Source organism: Ceratosolen solmsi, unplaced genomic scaffold (genome assembly GCF_000503995.2).
Source record: "Ceratosolen solmsi marchali unplaced genomic scaffold, CerSol_1.0 scaffold10, whole genome shotgun sequence".
Lineage (NCBI taxonomy): Eukaryota > Metazoa > Arthropoda > Insecta > Hymenoptera > Agaonidae > Ceratosolen > Ceratosolen solmsi.
In genome coordinates this window covers 3,174,914-3,194,795 of record NW_011948412.1, presented here as the reverse complement: position 1 = coordinate 3,194,795, position 19,882 = coordinate 3,174,914, and the positions used below count along the sequence as shown (strand labels likewise).

The 19,882-nt window shown below is 20.9% G+C and overlaps 1 protein-coding gene across 2 annotated transcripts in view; it reads right to left on the bottom strand.

Annotated features, from left to right (window-relative positions):
- Window positions 1–8,641, bottom strand: part of Dop1 (dopamine receptor, D1) — a 118,311-nt gene extending 109,670 nt beyond the window's left edge. Inside the window, exon 1 of one of the 2 annotated variants that reach the window (XM_011506082.1) lies at window positions 8,537–8,641. In XM_011506082.1, coding sequence (XP_011504384.1) covers window positions 8,537–8,539 — 3 coding nt within the window. In that variant the 5' untranslated portion in view covers window positions 8,540–8,641. Of the gene's footprint in view, window positions 1–8,366; window positions 8,413–8,536 lie in introns of those variants that run through there. The other variant, XM_011506090.1, reaches the window with a different exon arrangement.
- Window positions 8,642–19,882: the final 11,241 nt, after the last annotated feature.

Below are 19,882 nucleotides of genomic sequence, written 5' to 3'. Positions count from 1 at the left end.
ATTTACTTACACATTTATAAAAATCATAATTTAAATACTTATAAGAAATTCTGAAATTCACCAATTCAAAGTATTAATATATATGAAATAAATGATTATGATTATAAATTTTCTTATATTTGTAATTGGTATTAACATCTTTTAAGATGATTTTTTTTCAAGTTGGTTTAAAACAGTAACAGTTTCATTTTCATCATTTGATTTTGATATTATAACTATAATTAGACAGCATGTTTTTACAATGGATAAAATATGAAAATTATTACAGAACAAATAAGGAATAATGAAACAGAAACGAACAGACTTATGTAATATAACGTAATATATAATAAAAAATATTTTATCATTGTTATTATTATTAGCACAGTTTGAAAATTTTACAATAATTTATAGTTCGATTGATTTCTATATGAAGAATATCATTCAGCAATTAAAGAATAAAATAATATGATATAAAATTTTATGATTTACATCAAACTTCAAAATTAATATTGTGAAAAATTAATATTCAGTTAACACAAAAAACAATTAATTTAATTCCATCTCATCTAATATTAATAATTTAAAGTACTTTAAAATATTTCATATTTTTATGTATATAAAATTGCATTTACTATTCATGAAACATGCTTATTCTTCATATAAATAATATACAAATACATTTTATTACTATGTAATTATACAGCAACATTAATATGTATATTTATAAGATTTTTCTTAAGTTATAGTTTAATAATTGTTGAATGCATTCATGTTTCATAATTAAAATATAATTATATCATTAATAAACTTTACATAAAATTATCATATTTATGTATACTCTTATTTTATGATTATCATGATTTCACTAATTTATAATAAGAATTTATTATAAAAATAATCGAAACAGTAAAGAATCAGCGTTTTTTCACAGACTTTTTAATTTAGGTTTTATTTTATACAGTTTTATTTTAGTCATTCCTAACAATCCTTATAACATAAATTTAACAATCCTTATAACCAATTATATTGTTGATTTTTGCAGTATTTGATGTAAAGAAACACTAATATTCATATAACTTTATTTAATAATAATTTAATTAAATTATGTAAGTATATAACTTGCATTGTTTCACGTATTTTATTTTCCGTGTGACAGATAGAACATTTTTTAAGTATATGGTATACAATCGTTCAATGAGATTTCTACATTTATAATGTGCAATAATAAAAAATAAAGTGACTTATTGAAAATCTGCATTGAAATATGTAATAAAAGAAATCGTTTTAATGATTATTTGTAAATGTATTTTTCTGAAATGAAATGACCACTAAAGTAATAAGTAGAATAAACTAGATATAGTCAGACTATGTTTTAGAAAACGTATGTCATGCATCATAGAATACTATTTTTCTTTATCTTTTTATTTTACATTTGGTTATATATATAATCTACTACTAAATAATTGTTTTAATTTTAGAATCAATTTTGATTACTGTTTTCATGACACTACATCACTAAATGAAATAAATGAAAATATATAGTCAACAAATTGTTTAAATGCATTAAACACTCGAATAAATGTGGAAACAATACATAATCTATAATATTCCTATAAATAGCTTTTAAAAATTATATTCATAGCGAACCACTATAGACATTATACGTTTTTTATATAATTTTATAAAATCTATTGAAAGGATTTAGATATAAATCTTTAATTTTTATAATTTAATTTGTTCTAAATATGTAATAAATACACGATAATAAATATAAAAAAACTGATTAGTTTTTCCGTTTCCATCATTTTTTATAGTTGCTGTAGTAGTATGCAGCCACTCTCTCGTTTTAGTTATATCGCGCATCAGTTTATTTTGGCATCATCCAATGCTGCGATACATAGTACGTATGAAAAGTGCATAAAGCAAGGGTCGTTTACAGTCGAAGACAAAAAATTACGATTTTAATATACAAGTATTGAGGGCATGAAATTATCATTTCATAAATGTTTGTTTTATTATGGTAGTTATACTATCATAGGTAGTCCAAATAATATTTACAAATAATGCATATTATTTATGTTGTGTATATGTTTAATTTTGTACTGATAATAAAAATATTTTTCAATTTGGCTAATGTTACCATTGAAAAAAATTGTATATTTAATCTAAGCATTTTTTTAAATAATAAATGTTTAAATAATAAAAAGGTAAATTTTTATGATTATTTACGATAAAATTATATATTTATCATTACATTACATAATATTTATACCAATTATAGCAATGGTACTATATGACAAACAATTAATTCAATATCTAACGTAATTATTCTTATAGACTCTCTATATTAAACAATTTAATAATTTTAATAAAAATGCTAATACAACAGGCATTTTTTTTAAATACCGTATATCATAAATATCTCAATGATCAATCCGAAAATTTAAATATCTAATAATTATGTCAAAATTGACATTCTTATAAAATTATTAGTTTCATTTTTATTATATAAATTAATTGATTTAATTTATAAAAATATTGCAATAATAAATTTATAATGTTTTGATTTAAATTTACAAATTATTACACATTTAAATAAGGAAATTTTTAATAAATACTGAAAACAATAAATTTTCGTTAACAATAAGTAAAGACAGAATGTAAAAGATAAATAAGATATATGAGTGTAAAAATAAAATAGAACTCATAAAAAAACCTAAACTTAAGTGTAATATACATGTTATAAAGAATTAGTTGCTAAAAAATAGTTTAACTGACGACGATTATAAATAAAGAATCATATAAATAACAACTAACAAAAGGAGATTTTATTTCTTATATCAATTTCAAATATCTCTCATCTATCAGATTAAACTCCATGACAATTGCTTTAAACATTTAAAAACAATATTTTACTTAAATAAATAATATAAAAATGTATTCCTACTATGTGATAAGTACGTAGAATTTTGCATATTACCCATGCAATACTTTCATATAGTATTAATATATTATATATAAATATAATAAATTGATAAATCGATTATAAGTAAATCATTCTATTACATAAAGTATATAAATTATTATAATAAAAAATCTGTAGAAATATGTTTTGATTACTTATTTACTTTTATTTTATTATGTAATTATTTTATTGTTATTCTTTTTATTTTTATACTTTACTTTTTTTTTTATTATCTATTTTGATTTTTCTAGTGAATTTCTAAATTATAGATATTGGAAAATTTTGTCAGAACCGATTCTTATAAAATTATTAAACTATTATAAAGTTCATTGTGATAGATACAAAATAAATAATGAATAATTACTATGTGAAAATAATATGCCTGAGATTTATTAACAATTTAAAGATTAATATAAAGATGAAAACATATCTTCAAAGATACAAGAAATGGTCCAGTCGAAAAAAGTGACGTACATATAAGTGTATTTATTACAAATTGAAAAAACTCATACAACAAAATGATAATACACAGAAATCGATGAAGTTCATAAAAAAATTTTGTTTTTTTCTTTGTTTTCTATCTTACGCTTCCTTTCTTATTTGATAAATGAAATGTATACAATAATAATTAATTCTTAATATATAGTTGCGATATGTTGTGGTTGATAATTTCATGAGTTAGAACATAACTTGGAAAATAAATTGAAAAATTATATGATAATATACTAGCTATTAAGTTTTACTTAACTATTTAAACTATAAAATTAAAAATTGTATACCATATTCTATATAATAAGTTAATTAAAATCTATTTTATTTAATAGAATTATACTATATTCAAATATAATTGTACTTTAAATAAATAAAAATAAAATACGAAATATAAAAAATGCTAATACCTTTAAATCTTTTTCTTTCACCGTTGTTAAAACTTATATCATTAAAACTTTTTACTTATACTCATCTCTATCGAGTATCCAATTAGAACCCTTATTAGTACAAATAAAAAATCGCTGCCGGGACAATACTCCTGTACCTATTCAAACTTTATTTTGGGCTTCAATAAAAAAATTTATACTGCATCACTTTAAAAAAGTTGTTTTTCATTAAACTACTATATTTATGATAATAATTTTTATAATATACTAAATAAACTACTTTTAATTACAATATAAATAATTAATTAATTTTAAAAATCCAATACTAAAAAAATCCATTTATGTATAATATTATTTTCTAATATGGATTATTTAAATGAAATTTTAACAAATATGTTTTATTTACACATAAAATATATACAGCTTCTACGTATGTATAAATTCTATATATATTTTTAATATCTATATTTAAATATATATTTAAAAAATATAGAATTTGTATATATATAGAATCTATATATATATTATCTAATATCTGTAGCTCAAATATAGATAGATTATATAAATATATATATATATATATATATATATTATATAGAATATTAAATAATATTTATATAATCTATCTATATTTATTAGTTTACATAATTTATTTTAATTAATATAATTTTAATTATTAACACGTGTTACGACAATTATAATTTAAATTGATATTGAAAACATATATAAAATTATTTATATTTTCAACGCGTGTTTAAATAAAGAATATAAAGGAACATTTATTTTCATATATTTTTTAAAATGTAAAATTTATTAAACGTATTTAATAGACGTATAACTTAAAATGCTAGTATGTAAAAAACTTTTTTCTCATCTTTTCTATTTAATATTATATTATAGTACATTTATAACGATAATAGATAAAGAATTATAGTATATAGCATAGAAAACACGCATTATTTTATATAATTATATAAAATATAATTATATATGTAATTTCTAATGTTTACTAATTTTTTGTATAGTTTTACAAGGTCTTTATTGCAATATATATTGCTTAATAAAAAGAAGATGTCTCAGTCAAATATGATTGCAAATGAGAATAGTGTTTGTCGTTTCGATTCAGATAACTAAAATGTACGTTCAATAATACATGAAGTTTTTTATTTAAACAACTATTTTTAAGAAGTTTCAATTGAAATAACACAAATTAAAACTACTATCGCTAATATTTAATAACATGTTGATATATAGTAAGAAAATTCCACAAATTAATGCTATTTTAATTCAATACGTAACAATTTGGTGAAATACTTTGCTAAAATACAAAAGTATGAGTATACTAAAAACCAAATAAATACAGAAATATAAACGTATTGAAGACAAATATGAAATTTCTTTTTCCTATAAATATATGATTGGTTAATTATATTTATTTCGAATTTATATAAATATGAATACTGTAATATAAGTGTGTATATATTGCTGAAGAAATATTTTTAATTTTTGGCTAAGCATTTTAGTAAATTTATATTCACTGAAATAGAACGACACGGACATTTTATTAAAATTTTGGTAAAAAAATTTTTTTTTATTTATTTTTTTTTTCTATATAAATATTTAAATTGAAATAGTCTACATACAAGTAAATAGATATATTTGTAAATTTTGTAAAATATTTTAATTAAAAAATGTTATCTATAATTTTGCCAAGTCTTTTGGCATATCGATTAGTTTAATAATAACATGAGTCCCTTTATATTTGTAATTATCAATTTACATTAATATTAATTCATTTAATTGAAGAATGGTTTTTAGGTATTAATTTTTATATTCTACATTGTAACCAACTTTCTTTACATTTTTATATAATTAACATTTCTTTTTCTTGGTAGCACTCGTTCAAATTCGAAAAAAACTCGAAAACTAATTTATTATAAATTATACTTTATAATATATTACACTATATACATATTTTTATAGCAGTATATTATCAAATATTACTAATTAGAATAAAGAAATTTTTATTTTTAATAAATACTCCAGATATACACTAAAAATATTTCAATTTATGTACGAGTTGAAACATGTATAGTCTTTGTGAGTCTTTATGAGAAAAAAATTAAAATTCTAAATGTAAGCTGCGTGACGTGAAATATTGGACAGATACAGAAGGAACAAAACAGACAGATAGAAAAGGAAGGAAAAGATATATAGAAATCGAGAGAGAGGGACTTGTCACGACAGATACGAAAGAACCTGTTGCAGAAGCGATTTTGCGATTTCGTGGGTAGTTATGTATGAATAAGCGCACAGTTTATAATTTATAAGTAACAATGAATTTTTGCTTAACTTTTTTGCTTAATTTTTTTGCTTTTTTTTTAGAAAAATTATATTATAATTTTATTAGTAAATATAAACATACATAATTATTTTTATTAAATATTTAATATAAGTGACAGATTAATAATTGAAATGGATTATTTATTAATCACTAATATTTTAGAACGTTGAATTTATTCTTTATAAACAGTTTTCAGAAAATTAACTCATTTTAATCAATTATCAGTTCACTGATTTATTTAGATTTTTAAAAATTTACTTGTATTTATTTACAATGTATTTTCTAACAACTATAAAATCATTCATTATTAATAAGTTATCAAGTAAATACGATTATTAGAAATGTTAATAATTGTAAATTTAGTTTTGACTTATGTTAATTATGTTACCTATTCAATATTTACTGTATATTTACTATGTTTTTTGTTATGTTAACTTATTATGTATCTTATATTAACTATTTAATAAAAAGAGTATTAAATTTATGAAGAAAATTTATTTACCACGACTAATTTAATACTATATGAAACTGACTGTTAACAAAAAAATCTATTATGACCAACGAACCTAATTTAAATAATATATATATACATGCATATATAAGTTAAGAATGGGATGTTCAGTTTTTTATATTATTTGAATTTTTTAAATTGAACATTATTACTAATTAATTATAAATTATACTTCAACAATTTTCATTATAATTATTATATTAGTAAAGGTTCATTATATTTTCAACCGTTTTAACTATAGTTTAATATTTATTAATAAAAACTTTTTAAAATATTACATTTTTTTTGTTTAAATAATGAATTAAATAAATAAAAAGAAAAAATTTTAAATGTATAAATTAAAGATTTTTAAAATATTTTTAAAAGTAATGTTAAAAATTTTTATGTCACATATTCTAAATTACACAATTTTAAAGAAATTTTACGTTAATGTTTCTATGAGATTTTTGACGGTTATTATATTACGTTACAGATTCTATAAGTATTACAATAAATTATGAGAACCTATTTATATATAAAAATAAATTTTCATTGAACAATTTATTACGTAAAATTAATTACGTAAAATATTTATTACGTGAATGTTTGATTTTTTAATAATTGAAAAGTTTAGAAAATTCAAATATTTATGTATAATTATATTAATTATTTTAATAATTATTATTTTAAAATATCTAACAATATAAAAGTAACTTATTTTTAAATAAAGTTGAATTTCATAATCTACTCTAATTTTATACTATCATTATATTTTCATGTTGATTTTCATGCCATACGACTATAAAATAATATCTATAACTCATCTAATTAAAATACAAAATTTCGAATTTTGTAAATATAAGAATATCTATAATAAAATTGAAAACAGAGGTCAGCGCTCTTTTAGATTTTTAAATTCTAAAGTAACTGACAATATCAAATTTTGTAATTAAAGTATAAATACATAATTATTACTTTTATCATAATATATTTTAGAAATGTAGATAATTAAATATTTTTTACTGCAATAAATAAATTTAGTATCCCGGCTATTTCGAATACTTTTACGAATAATCATATTAATTATAAAAAAAATATCAAAATGTTATTTATTTGAATTTTTAATTCTTTTCTTTTTAAAACTATTTCATTGAATTTTTTTCTAACATCTAAAATTAATATTAAATTAATACTCTTCGTGAATGTCGTATGGCATAGTACGAACGTATATGCATACGAACGCATGCAACAAGAAAAAAATTGATCAATGGTTATATCTCTTTCTGTACGATCTTAATTCATCTAATTACTTTAAAATTTTTAATTTGATTAATTTTCCAAATTTTATACGATTACTTTAGTTTTAATTATGTTACAGTATTTGATATGAATTACATTAAACCAAGATGTAATATTTTTACAACATTGCAAGTAACGGCACGTATCTTTTCACATATTCTTACAATATAATAAATATTTATATGCCTAAAACATGAATTATAATCAGCTTTTCATTAATATATTTTTTTTATATTACATTAATTTAAATGTGGTTATTATTTTGAATTTATTTGAATCTTTAATGAACATTTTTTAAAATGGTTTTCATACATATACAGTTTTCATACTTGTATAGATTAAAATAATTTGAGATTTGCGTATGATACGACCGTAATAAACGACTTTTCGTGAAATGTGATTTTATACCTCACGCACATATAATGCACTCCAGCTATCGATTTTGCACTCTCTTTCTCGAACACAAAAAGCTGAGTTGATTAAAACACTCCCCTCAAACTTATAATTGTTTTAAACAAAGTAGCACAATTTAGAGCTGCTGCAACAAAATTATATGTAGATCTGTTGAATATACACACCATGATTGATTGTGTAAACACTGCGTTGAAGTGTAATTATATAAATACGGAGTTCACTGCAGGCTCGTTCTCTGTGTAGTTCACTTTGCACTGTTCGACACTTATCATCATTATAACTCTGTTATATCATTGAAAACAATAGTCATTTTAATAAATGAACGCGCGCGAATGAAGAAAATCATGAAATAACTTTTGTTTGAATGACTTTTATTTTAAGCACCGATAGTACAGAGCACCGAAGAATAATGATGCAGGATGAAGGATAGATAGGAATTATATAGATTTCTTTAGTTCTTAGTAAATGAATTTGGAAAGAGAAAGAATTTATAACACTTATTATAGAATTAGAACAATAAATAAATTATAAAATACCTTTTCTTCCTATTTTTGAAATTATAAAATAAAAAATATTAGAAATAAAAAATACAATTTTTAACATATTCCAATTATCATACGTTTTTCTATGAAGATATCCGATTTTAATAGCATGTATTTCACATAAAAGTACTAAATGTTTCATAAAAAGAAAAAAAGATAGATGCAGACAAATGTGTATATTTCTGGTACGATTGTAATCAAAAGATATTATTTTTATAAATGTTAAATAAAATTAATGCAAAAGAAGCAAAATAATTTTTTTCTTTTAACTTTATATTCAAATCATTAAATTTCTTATTTAGTTCAGTTTAGTTAGCAGTTTAGTTTTTATTCGAAATATTTAAAAATCCTTTACAATATTAAAGATAATTAACATCGATGTTATGAAATAGTACAAGCTTTAATACTTCCATATTTTTAATAGTTAGATACCAAAAAATACGATATAATAGTTAGATAATAAGAATGAAGTTTAAAATTAATACGGTTGATTCAAATATTTATTGTTTACACAATAGCTAGTAAAGTTCAATGAGTTGCTTCACAAAACAATGCATTAATTATATCACTGGTATAATTTGTGCATAAAAGAGCAAAATCATGAGTATCTATATTATCATATACGCAAAATTAATTTCAAAATAAGTAAAATGAAAAAAGGATAGAAGCGTAAGAAGAGGATGTAATAAGAAATGGTTGTTAGACAGAAACTGCTCACCTGGGACAGATCATGACGTGCGTCATCTGGCGCCCCTCGCCGCGCACTTAACCGCTCTCCGGCACCCTGAACGTTTTCACCCTCTGCGCTTCCTCACTCACTGGCTCTCTCTCTCTCTCTCTCTCTCTCTCTAATCCTTGCTCTCACTCTTATTCCGTCTCTCTCGTCCCCTGTATTCTCTGTATCTCTCTTATCCCATAGCTCTACTGTACGTCTCTTTCTCTCCCTATCGGTGACTCGAAAGTCGCACTGGGATGTCTGCTACACCGTTATCTCTCTTTGCTTCTCGTCATCCTCCCCTTAGTTTTATACCCTAGAGACAATAGGACATCCCGAATATTTTTCTCTTTCTACAACTTGGATTCATGTGCATATAACTTTTTTTTAATATAAATTGCAACTGCTACGTTATTATTAGTACAATAATAAATATCATAGAATCAAACTTCAAATGGCTTGAAAGTGTTTATTGTAGATAAAATCTGAAAGTTCTAACAAATATATAAAATTAAACTCGTTGTACATAGACATATTTTTGATTAAATTTGTTATCGATTTTTATTAGAAAAAACTATTTCAATACAATTTTTTACAAAAACACTATAAAATTTTAATGACAATTCTTTTAAATTGTCTTACAAACTTTATTATCATTGTATTATGTCAAGTGAAATTTTAACGTAAAAAAAATAATGAGAATTTATTTGTAATATTATACAAAATTTTAATATATCAATATTTTTTATCAAATTATCTGAATAATAGATTTCTCATTTAATTTTTCATATTAATACATTTTGTTTTTGCTTTTAACTTCGTTGACTCACAATACTAACATGATTACCAATAATAAAGTTCGTAATAAATAATGTAATTAGAATTGAATTATTTCAATTTAATGGTCTATTTATTAAAGTAGAAAGATAAAAAATAGAAAATCAATTTATTTAATCAATTAAAATGAATTTTTTTTAATTTTAAATCTTTATTATAATAATTTAGAATTTTTATATTTTTAAAAATTATAATTTTATATTCATATTTTTAAAACAATTTTATTTTTATTTTTTGACATAAAATTTGAAAAATAATGTATATTGTAATCAATTTAGTGAAAGGTAAATAAAAGAATGATTATTTAGAAGTTGTGAATGTATACAAATAAAAATTTTCGGATAAGAAATCTATAAAGAAAAATCTAATACTAATGATCGTAAATAGAAAAAATTGATTCTTCTATATGTTAGAAATTGAACATTGATTAAACTGGCATTTATAAGCAAATGTGTTTATTTATAATTTATAAAAATGACTAAAATAAAATTTAAATGTTAACATTTAAAAGCAAATATATTATCATTTTTATGTGGATCCATAATAACAATTATATAATACCAGCGCTCACGACTGCGGATAAAATAAATTTCAAGAGCAGTATTTTAAACAAAGATAAAAAATTCAACATTTTTGAAATGCCCTGATTGAGATACTAATATTATAGATATATGTATTCATTTAATTTCTTTAAATTTTTTATGAAAAGTATATCCTTTTTTCATTATAAGTTTCATTAAGTATATCATTTTTTATTTAGAAACAATTAGAAAATTAACGGCTCTCCATACCACTTATTATCATTTTTAACAAATATATGTGTTTTTTATCAATGTAATTTCAATAAATTAATTCTTATCATAAATTTCAGAAGCTGATATATTTAAATAAATATTATATGTACAAAAAATACAGATTATTGTAATAAAAATAAAATTTATAGAATTTCAAAAAATTTATAATAATATATACGTAGAAATTAATGTAAATAAAAAATAATAAAATACCTAATAGTATTTATGTATAAATAAAATATATAAAGTTTTTAAACAGATAAAGAAGTTGTAAAAGTAAAGTTGAAATTGAAAATTGTAATTTCGAAAATATAAAAACAATATTGTATATTGTAATAGTACATAGAAGAAAATATTTACTATCGAATAGATAACAAGAAATAAAAAAAATGGACACGTTTTATTAATGAAGTGATACATGTTATTAATGAGTTAGTAATAAGTCAAGAATAATTGAAGTTAAAATTGATGAATGTAAAATAAATATATATACATATCAATTATAAATTAGTCGAAATATAAATAAAATTTTCAGAAATATACTTATATATAATATTGAAATATAACATATACATTAGATAACAATTTTCTTTATCTAATATTGTTTTCAATTTTCTGTCTATTTGTTGCTTGTAAATTGTTAATCTTTCTTTATACGTTGCGTTCAATTTGATTTTCAAGTATACAAACATATACTCGCCCACAGTCACTCACATCTATTTACACATCCACGCGCGCGCGCATGCACGCACGCACATAGAGAGAGAGAGAGAGAGAGAGAGAGCATGCATGCGTGCATATGTACTGTTGTGAAGAATACATTCTTCGATGATTAATATATAGATCAATTTTCTGAATATGATACATAATTAATAAAATGTTCATATTTAGATTAAAAACGAATACAATTTTTTGGTATTAATAGTGTTAACAGCAGAAATATGAATTAATATTATTAATAAATGTTTGTTTACGCAATAAGATTATAGAATTTTTGGATGATCATATTTAGACTCAATTTTTTTGTAAATAATGTATGGTTATAAAAATTTAAAATGACATGGAATTTCTGAGACATCATTATTAAATTCATAACTAAAGTAATGAAATGCAGATATAAGTAAGTCAAGAGGACATGAGGAAAATTTAATTGAATAAATTTATATCTTTTTTTATTATTTTTTTTTTAAAAATCAACTAATCTTTTATTAATCTTACATAGAATCTTAAGAATCTTATAAGAATCTTGGATACATAAAGAATGGATGAACAAGGAATATAAAAGCAAGATGCAGAGCCTTACGCATTACTTATGAGTAGTTTGGCAATTCGCATTAAAAGGCATTAAAGGATATTAAAGGCATTAAAGGGAAGTTGACTGGAATCTGACTCTATACGATTTAAAGACATTACTGAACGCCAACGACTAATAATAAATAAGGCTTGAAAACTAATTGTACTGATAACTTCTTATTTCACAAACTTTTTTATATAGTCATGATATGTATAATCTCGAGCGACTGATTTATAATGAAAGAACTAGATTAAACAACTTTTAAGGTTGCAAATTTACAAAATTATATTCATAATACATAATATTAAATAGTAATTAAAATGATTATATTAATAGTTTTGAAAGTCTTCTCTAATTAAAAGTAAACTTTGTATTTATGTCTTTAACGCAGGTGCAATTTGATAAATGGAATGAACTTTTGATTATCACGTATACAAACTCTTAATAAATGAAACAGAAACTAGATCTACAAATGGCCTATAAAACAAGAAGGTTTCGTACGTGTCCAATACTTGCATAAACTAATTATGAATTATAGAGAATCTAATCATTGGGATTCCCTTATTTGCCATACCATTAGAAAATATTTCATAATAATTACTTTTATATAGATGAAGATTGAAGATCTGTTAGTATTTTTCACCATCAAATAGAATTCCACTAATTTAACACATATCTGGATCACTTGTCTTATAAATATTGGTTTATTTACTTATTATAATAATAAAATGAAATGCATTCATTAGATAAGAGTAATTTTCTAATGTATTTTTTAATGTATTTTAATACTAGATTTATAATTATCAATAGATAGAAGTTTGGCTATTACGAAAAAATTTACAATTTTATAATCAATAAATTTTAGAACAAATATGTAATAAACGTACGCAAGATATTTCTATACAATGTAAAAATTCAAATAGGTATAACTTTTCAATCTATGTGGTACACAGTTTTGACCTTTTACGAAAGTCTGCTTGGAACAAGTTGACATTAATTAACAATAATATTCAGCCCCTTTAAAAGCGAACTTGGTGTAATTATAAACATTTAGTTAGCGATCTATAATTATATTGTATTTCTTATACTTTTTTGCAATGTGTACGTGTATGATGCTAGTCAATTCACGCCTATATTAAGGATAGTTCTAAACGAGTAAAAAAATGCATATTTGTCCTGTTTATCTAAGTCGATTTTCTGTTTAATCCTTACGAGAGAGCAGTAAGTACAGTACTTATATTACAGTAAGTCTTTAACGAAAATATTCGAAAAGATTTAATAAGGTGACATTTTTATATAACTTAGAAAATTCAAGCAACATTACTTATATACGTTTGCAATTTGCATCCATTATATAATACATATATCCAAATTATAAAAACAGTTTCAATGTAATGTTGAGCTACTTGAACCGTAACATAATTACCATTCGTTACTATGCAATCGATAACTGAACCACCCATGTCTATCTAATGTTATGAAACGTATATCCATCACTGGTGATTGGATGACTGAAAAATACTATATCCCTAATAGCATAATATTATGCATGCCATAGTATAAATCCTAATAGAGCGATGTCCAGTCTCATAGTCTATTTAATAATAACATCGCGATAAAAATTTTTCGGTGCTGTTTTAACAATAAATCATCTCTCTTAAAGAGGAGTATCCGTCGTCAAAGGAATTGATGAATATTTATATTATATTATGTAATTACATTAATCCTTGTAAAGATATATTATAATACTTCATCATTGTCTAATTAAATCTGTTTCCACATATTATTTTATTTAATTATGATCATTTTAGTGTGAATCTTATTTCAAAAAGCAATTATAGACGCGGTTTAATTAGGTAATTATTTAATTCACTTATTACATACCTAACATTTTCTCAATTACTTTAAATTGCAATTTATATATTTAAAAGTGTCAAACAATTCTGAAAGCAACCTTTTATATTTACAATGCAATTTGTATTTCTTTTATTTTATAAAAATGTATAAACTGTTTTTCAATAAAATTTTCTTTCTGTATTTCGAATATAACAATAATGATATATTTTTCATACTAATTTAAAAACAAGTTATGATGACGAAAATTTTAATAAAAAAATTAATTCATTAATTCATGTCTAATGTGATTTAGCATATAAAATAATGCGAAACGTATTTTAAGAATTGTGACTGATATTACCAAATATTGTTGTTCTTTATTAATACAAGTGTACTGTAGATGTTATTACATTAAATTTGTTTATGAAAATACTTGGTTAGGCAAAATTTATAATATGTAATTAAATTTATAGGGATATAATTTTTGGAAATATCCATTTTGCTTCATAAATTATTATAGGAACATACTGAATATTATATTCTAGAATTAATATTAAATTTAAAATACGTTAAAAATATTTTGTAACTCATATTTTGACTTTATAAAAAAGACAAAGAAGCATTATATATTTTAATTAGCTTCGTTATTCCATAAAGTAACTTCTTTATAAGTTTCTTAAACTCTTAATTGTTTTGGGAATAAGAAAATTTTGTAGTTGTTGAAAATATTAAAATAATAATAGAATAGGAAAGAAAATCCAATTATGTTCAGTTATTTATTTTTTATATTAAACATTTTAATTTTATATAAATAAGAAACAATGTTGCACTTTTACATGAAACCACGTCATCAGTCAATTCCAGCTTTTCTTATAAAATAACGTTATTCAACATTTTCTACTTTTCAATGCTTTTCTAGTTTATAATTAAATTTGAATAAAGACGATTTATTTATATTTCATTTTTTTATATTATTAAATAATACATATAATAGCGAAAGTGAAAATAAGAAAAAGAGTAAGAAGGAGAAGGAGAAAAATATGATGAATTGTATTTCGTATACGACAATTTTTTCTCCTAATTATAGTGAGTCAGATTGTGTTCCACGCCTTATTACTATTAAAAAAAAAATACTACTATTAATACAATTCAGTACAATTATTATATTTTTAATGAACGAACAAATATTTCTGCTAATAAGATACATAATTCCTTGCAAACTGTAGTATTTAATATTTTATATATTTTTTAGAAATTACAATATACTAGAATTTGTTGTATGCATTTTGTTATTACACATATTATAATTTTAGTGCATTAAAATTTATATAAATTTTAAATTTCAACTTCTTGAAGTTCTTTATTTTTTTGTATTTTTATAAGTATTATGTAGAATATTTCATATAACGCTATAATAAAATTAAACCATTAATATTTCATTGTTATATTTCAATAATAATTCAATTAAAATAATATATATTTTAATACAATCTTGAGGCAATTTTATATTTCATTAATATTGAAATTCTTCTAGTTTATTCATAATAATTCTGTTTCAATTTCAAAAATGCATTATTTATTAATAAATATACTAAATATTTGATATATAAAAAATACTTTACCAAAATTTTAAAAAATTCCATAATCCATTCAATATAATGTTTTATAATATTTTATAATATTATAAATAGATCTTTCAAAATTCAGATTTAAACTTCTATATAATTTCATATCTATATTTATCTACATAAAAGAAGTTTTATATAAATTCAAGATCAGATTGTTAACATTATAATAAGTATCAATTTAATATTTTTAAAAATATAGATTTTCTATATTTATTATTTGAAAACTTTGCTATTATTGTTCTAAATCTTGTTTAATAGCAGATATTCAGAAAATTGCTTTATAAAATCTAAAATAAATAATTCTACTAATATTAATATTTAAAAATGTCATATATTTTGTAATGCACAAGTCTTTTTTTATTATATCTCATTAAATTTATGAATATATTAAAACATAAAATGCATTTTATGATTAAGAAAATGTATTATATAATTTAAAAAATTCAAAATTATTTTATGTATTCAAGGGAATAATTTTTTATAAATTAAAATTTCTTTTCATAGCACATTATTTGAAATTCATGATAACGCAATAAAAAAATCGTGACTTATGCTAACGTCACAGCAGTCACACGCATATTCTCACTCTTCAAGAGAAACTTATAACAACGATAAAAGAGGATCGTTTATCACATCATTATAAAACGAATCTACAAAGCTGTGGAAAAAGAACAAAATTAAGCTCAATATGCAAAATTTTGGGTGCTGAAGCTAGTTGTAAAAGTCGCATTTTAAAAGACACCATGAACAATGTAATTCTTGGTTGCGATAAATCAAATCGTTTTATCTTTGCCACCCTGAAAGTGCTTCAGGCTAAGTCAACAGTCAAAGTTAAGAGAAAGAACAAGAGACAGAAAAAGGGAAAAGTAAAAATAGTGTCACATACTACCTAGTATAAACGTTGAACAGCCGTTTCAAATTGTAAAAGCTCTAAACTTTTCAAACACTTTATGTATGAATATACTTATATTCATGTTCATATTGAATGTACTTTTATATTTTTCAATAGTGTTAAAATTTATCTCTCAAAATTTATACATTAAATTGAAATTTATTAACATATAAAAAAATAAATATTTAATTTTTTCGGTACAATCATTAAGAATTATTAATTATATTGATACGATAGTGATAAATTGGAATGATTACAATTATAATTAATAATTAATTATCAATAGCTGTTATATATAGCAATATTATTTTATTGGCAATTATAAATGATAATGATATAATTGAATGAATTATAAAAAAATAAAAACGACATATCATAGTTAAAAAATAATATATAATAGTATATGAAATTATATCACTATGAACCGATAATCAGTAATTATAATTAACAACATATAATTTTATTATGGCAAGTGATTTTCATTGAATTTTTAATTACGTTTTATAATAATGTTCATAATTTTTCAAGTAGATACCGATTATAACTTTTTATATGAGTAAATTTCTATATTTAATACTTATCATAAATCATTACCTTCCTGTGTTAACACACTATGAATATGGCTGGAGTCACATTTATTGATAATTTTTAATCCTGTATTATATGTGTTTCATTCTACTCATATACTTAAATCAAAAATACAGTTTATTCCCCTTAGATCTAGTAAAACTTTAAATTTATAAATTTTGAATTTAATCTACATTAGAAAATAAATTTTTTATTTGTTATATATTTATTTTGTAATTGTTTTCAATGAGATATATGTCTGTAACATCTTAAATTCTCCAATCATAGTATTACATTTGTAGTATTAATGTTGGGAGAGATGAATTAAAAAATAAATATTTTTGTTGTGAATTATAGAAAAAGTATAGAATAAATATAAAACTTCAAAATAAAATTATAAACTTTGATTATTAATTATGATACGAAGAGTTTTAGGATATTAATTTAAGAAGACTGTAGATTTCACTATTCCAAAATTAATGGCAGATAAACGCGCGTATTTAAACATCAAATTCGATACAGTCAGTAATTTATTATTATCTTTATAATATACATTAAATGTATACATATGTTTCAAAGGAATTAAAAACTTATTATTAATAACAATAATTTAAACCTTCGTAAAAGTACAATTTTTAGTGAACTTATTATAATTTTTTATTATTATTATTTTATTATAGTATAACTTATTATAATTATAACTTTTAGTGAAATTATTTAATTATAATAAAACATTCGTTAATTTATTGAAATACTAATCTTATAAAACAGAAATTTGTATTACAGGTGCATAGAGATAATAATATGATGTCGATCATTATATAACGAATAATACATGTTTTAGAAATATGATTGAAGAGCATGTTATTTTAATTTTTATGTTAAATATTCTTTATGTTAAATATTCTTTTATTTGATTTAAAGGTAAATTCATAACATTTATATATACAACAATTTAAGTGACATACTCTACAATAAACATCTTATTTTATCCATCATTGAAATGTATGAATATTTATGTACAGTATATATATATATATATATAATGTATTCATAGAAGAATATGCATATTCAGGTTAACTTATATTTTCTACTCACTTCATAGTTAATAGTTTCTAAATCATTGTACTAACTGCCGAATGCAAGCGAATATGAATATGAAATAACGAAGTATTTGGATTAAATAATCTAAAAAAGGAACTTTTAGAAATATATTATTCATTGCTTAGCTAAAATTGTAAATAATGATAAGTATATTTAAATTTTTTTAATACAGAATTTATATATTTATTGAGTAAAATTAATTTAATTATATCACATAATTTAGTAGTAATGTATTAATAATGATAAATATACTTTATTCATATAATAACGGTATAGTTTCATGAATTTTTAATTATTATTATAATTAATATAATTGAAAATTAGTAATAACATACAATAAGAAAAATAATATTATTATTTATTTATTTTTTTATTAAAATTTATTTCATTGAATAGTATCTTGTACATTTTTTATGTCTTATACCAAACCCTAAATTGAAATTAATTAAATTTCAATTCTGACAGAAATATGACTATTTTCTATTAAAATCCAGTATCTTTTAAATCAACAGAAAATAAATAATATAAATTAACTACAAAAACTAAAAGTGAAAATCTGGTTTTATTTGTAATATAAGATAAAAAAATTTACGCTTCGATTCTCTACTTTAACGAAATTTAATTTTAATCCTTAAAATTGAAAAATTTGAGGGAATGAAAATAGTATATGAATATTCATTTTTTACATTTTTCGAGTGTAGATTTTTTCAGCTTTTCAATTTATTTTATTTAATTGCTTTCTACTTATTTAAATATTTTTAACTTTCATTTTGTACTTTATTTTTCATTACATTGTCATATCGTATTCTTTTAATTAATTATTATAATTATTTGAATCGTATGTATAATCAAAATAAAATAATTGAGAATAGATTGTAGTAAAAATTTCTGATAAAAATACGTTTGCTCGATAAGACAAATTTTATTTTTTTTTATTTTTTTATTTTTTTGCTATTAAATTACAAATGATAAAAAGTTCATAATTAAAATATATAAAAAAATTATTATAGCTAAAAGTATTTTCATTATACATAAATGTTAGGTATAAAAAAATTTATAAATATTTATATAGAGTCCACATACGTACATATATTTGGGAATATTTAAAAATTATTTTTTATATGTAATTGTATTTGCTATAAAATGATTCTTGTGTGTTTAAAATTACATTCATTTGTTAATGTTGTCCATAAGTTTTTCCACGCAGACTAATGAAAGACATAAAAAAAGAATAAAAAATGCTTACTAATACCCAAAATGAATACTACAGTACGAAATTGTATTTACATTGAATAAAGGAT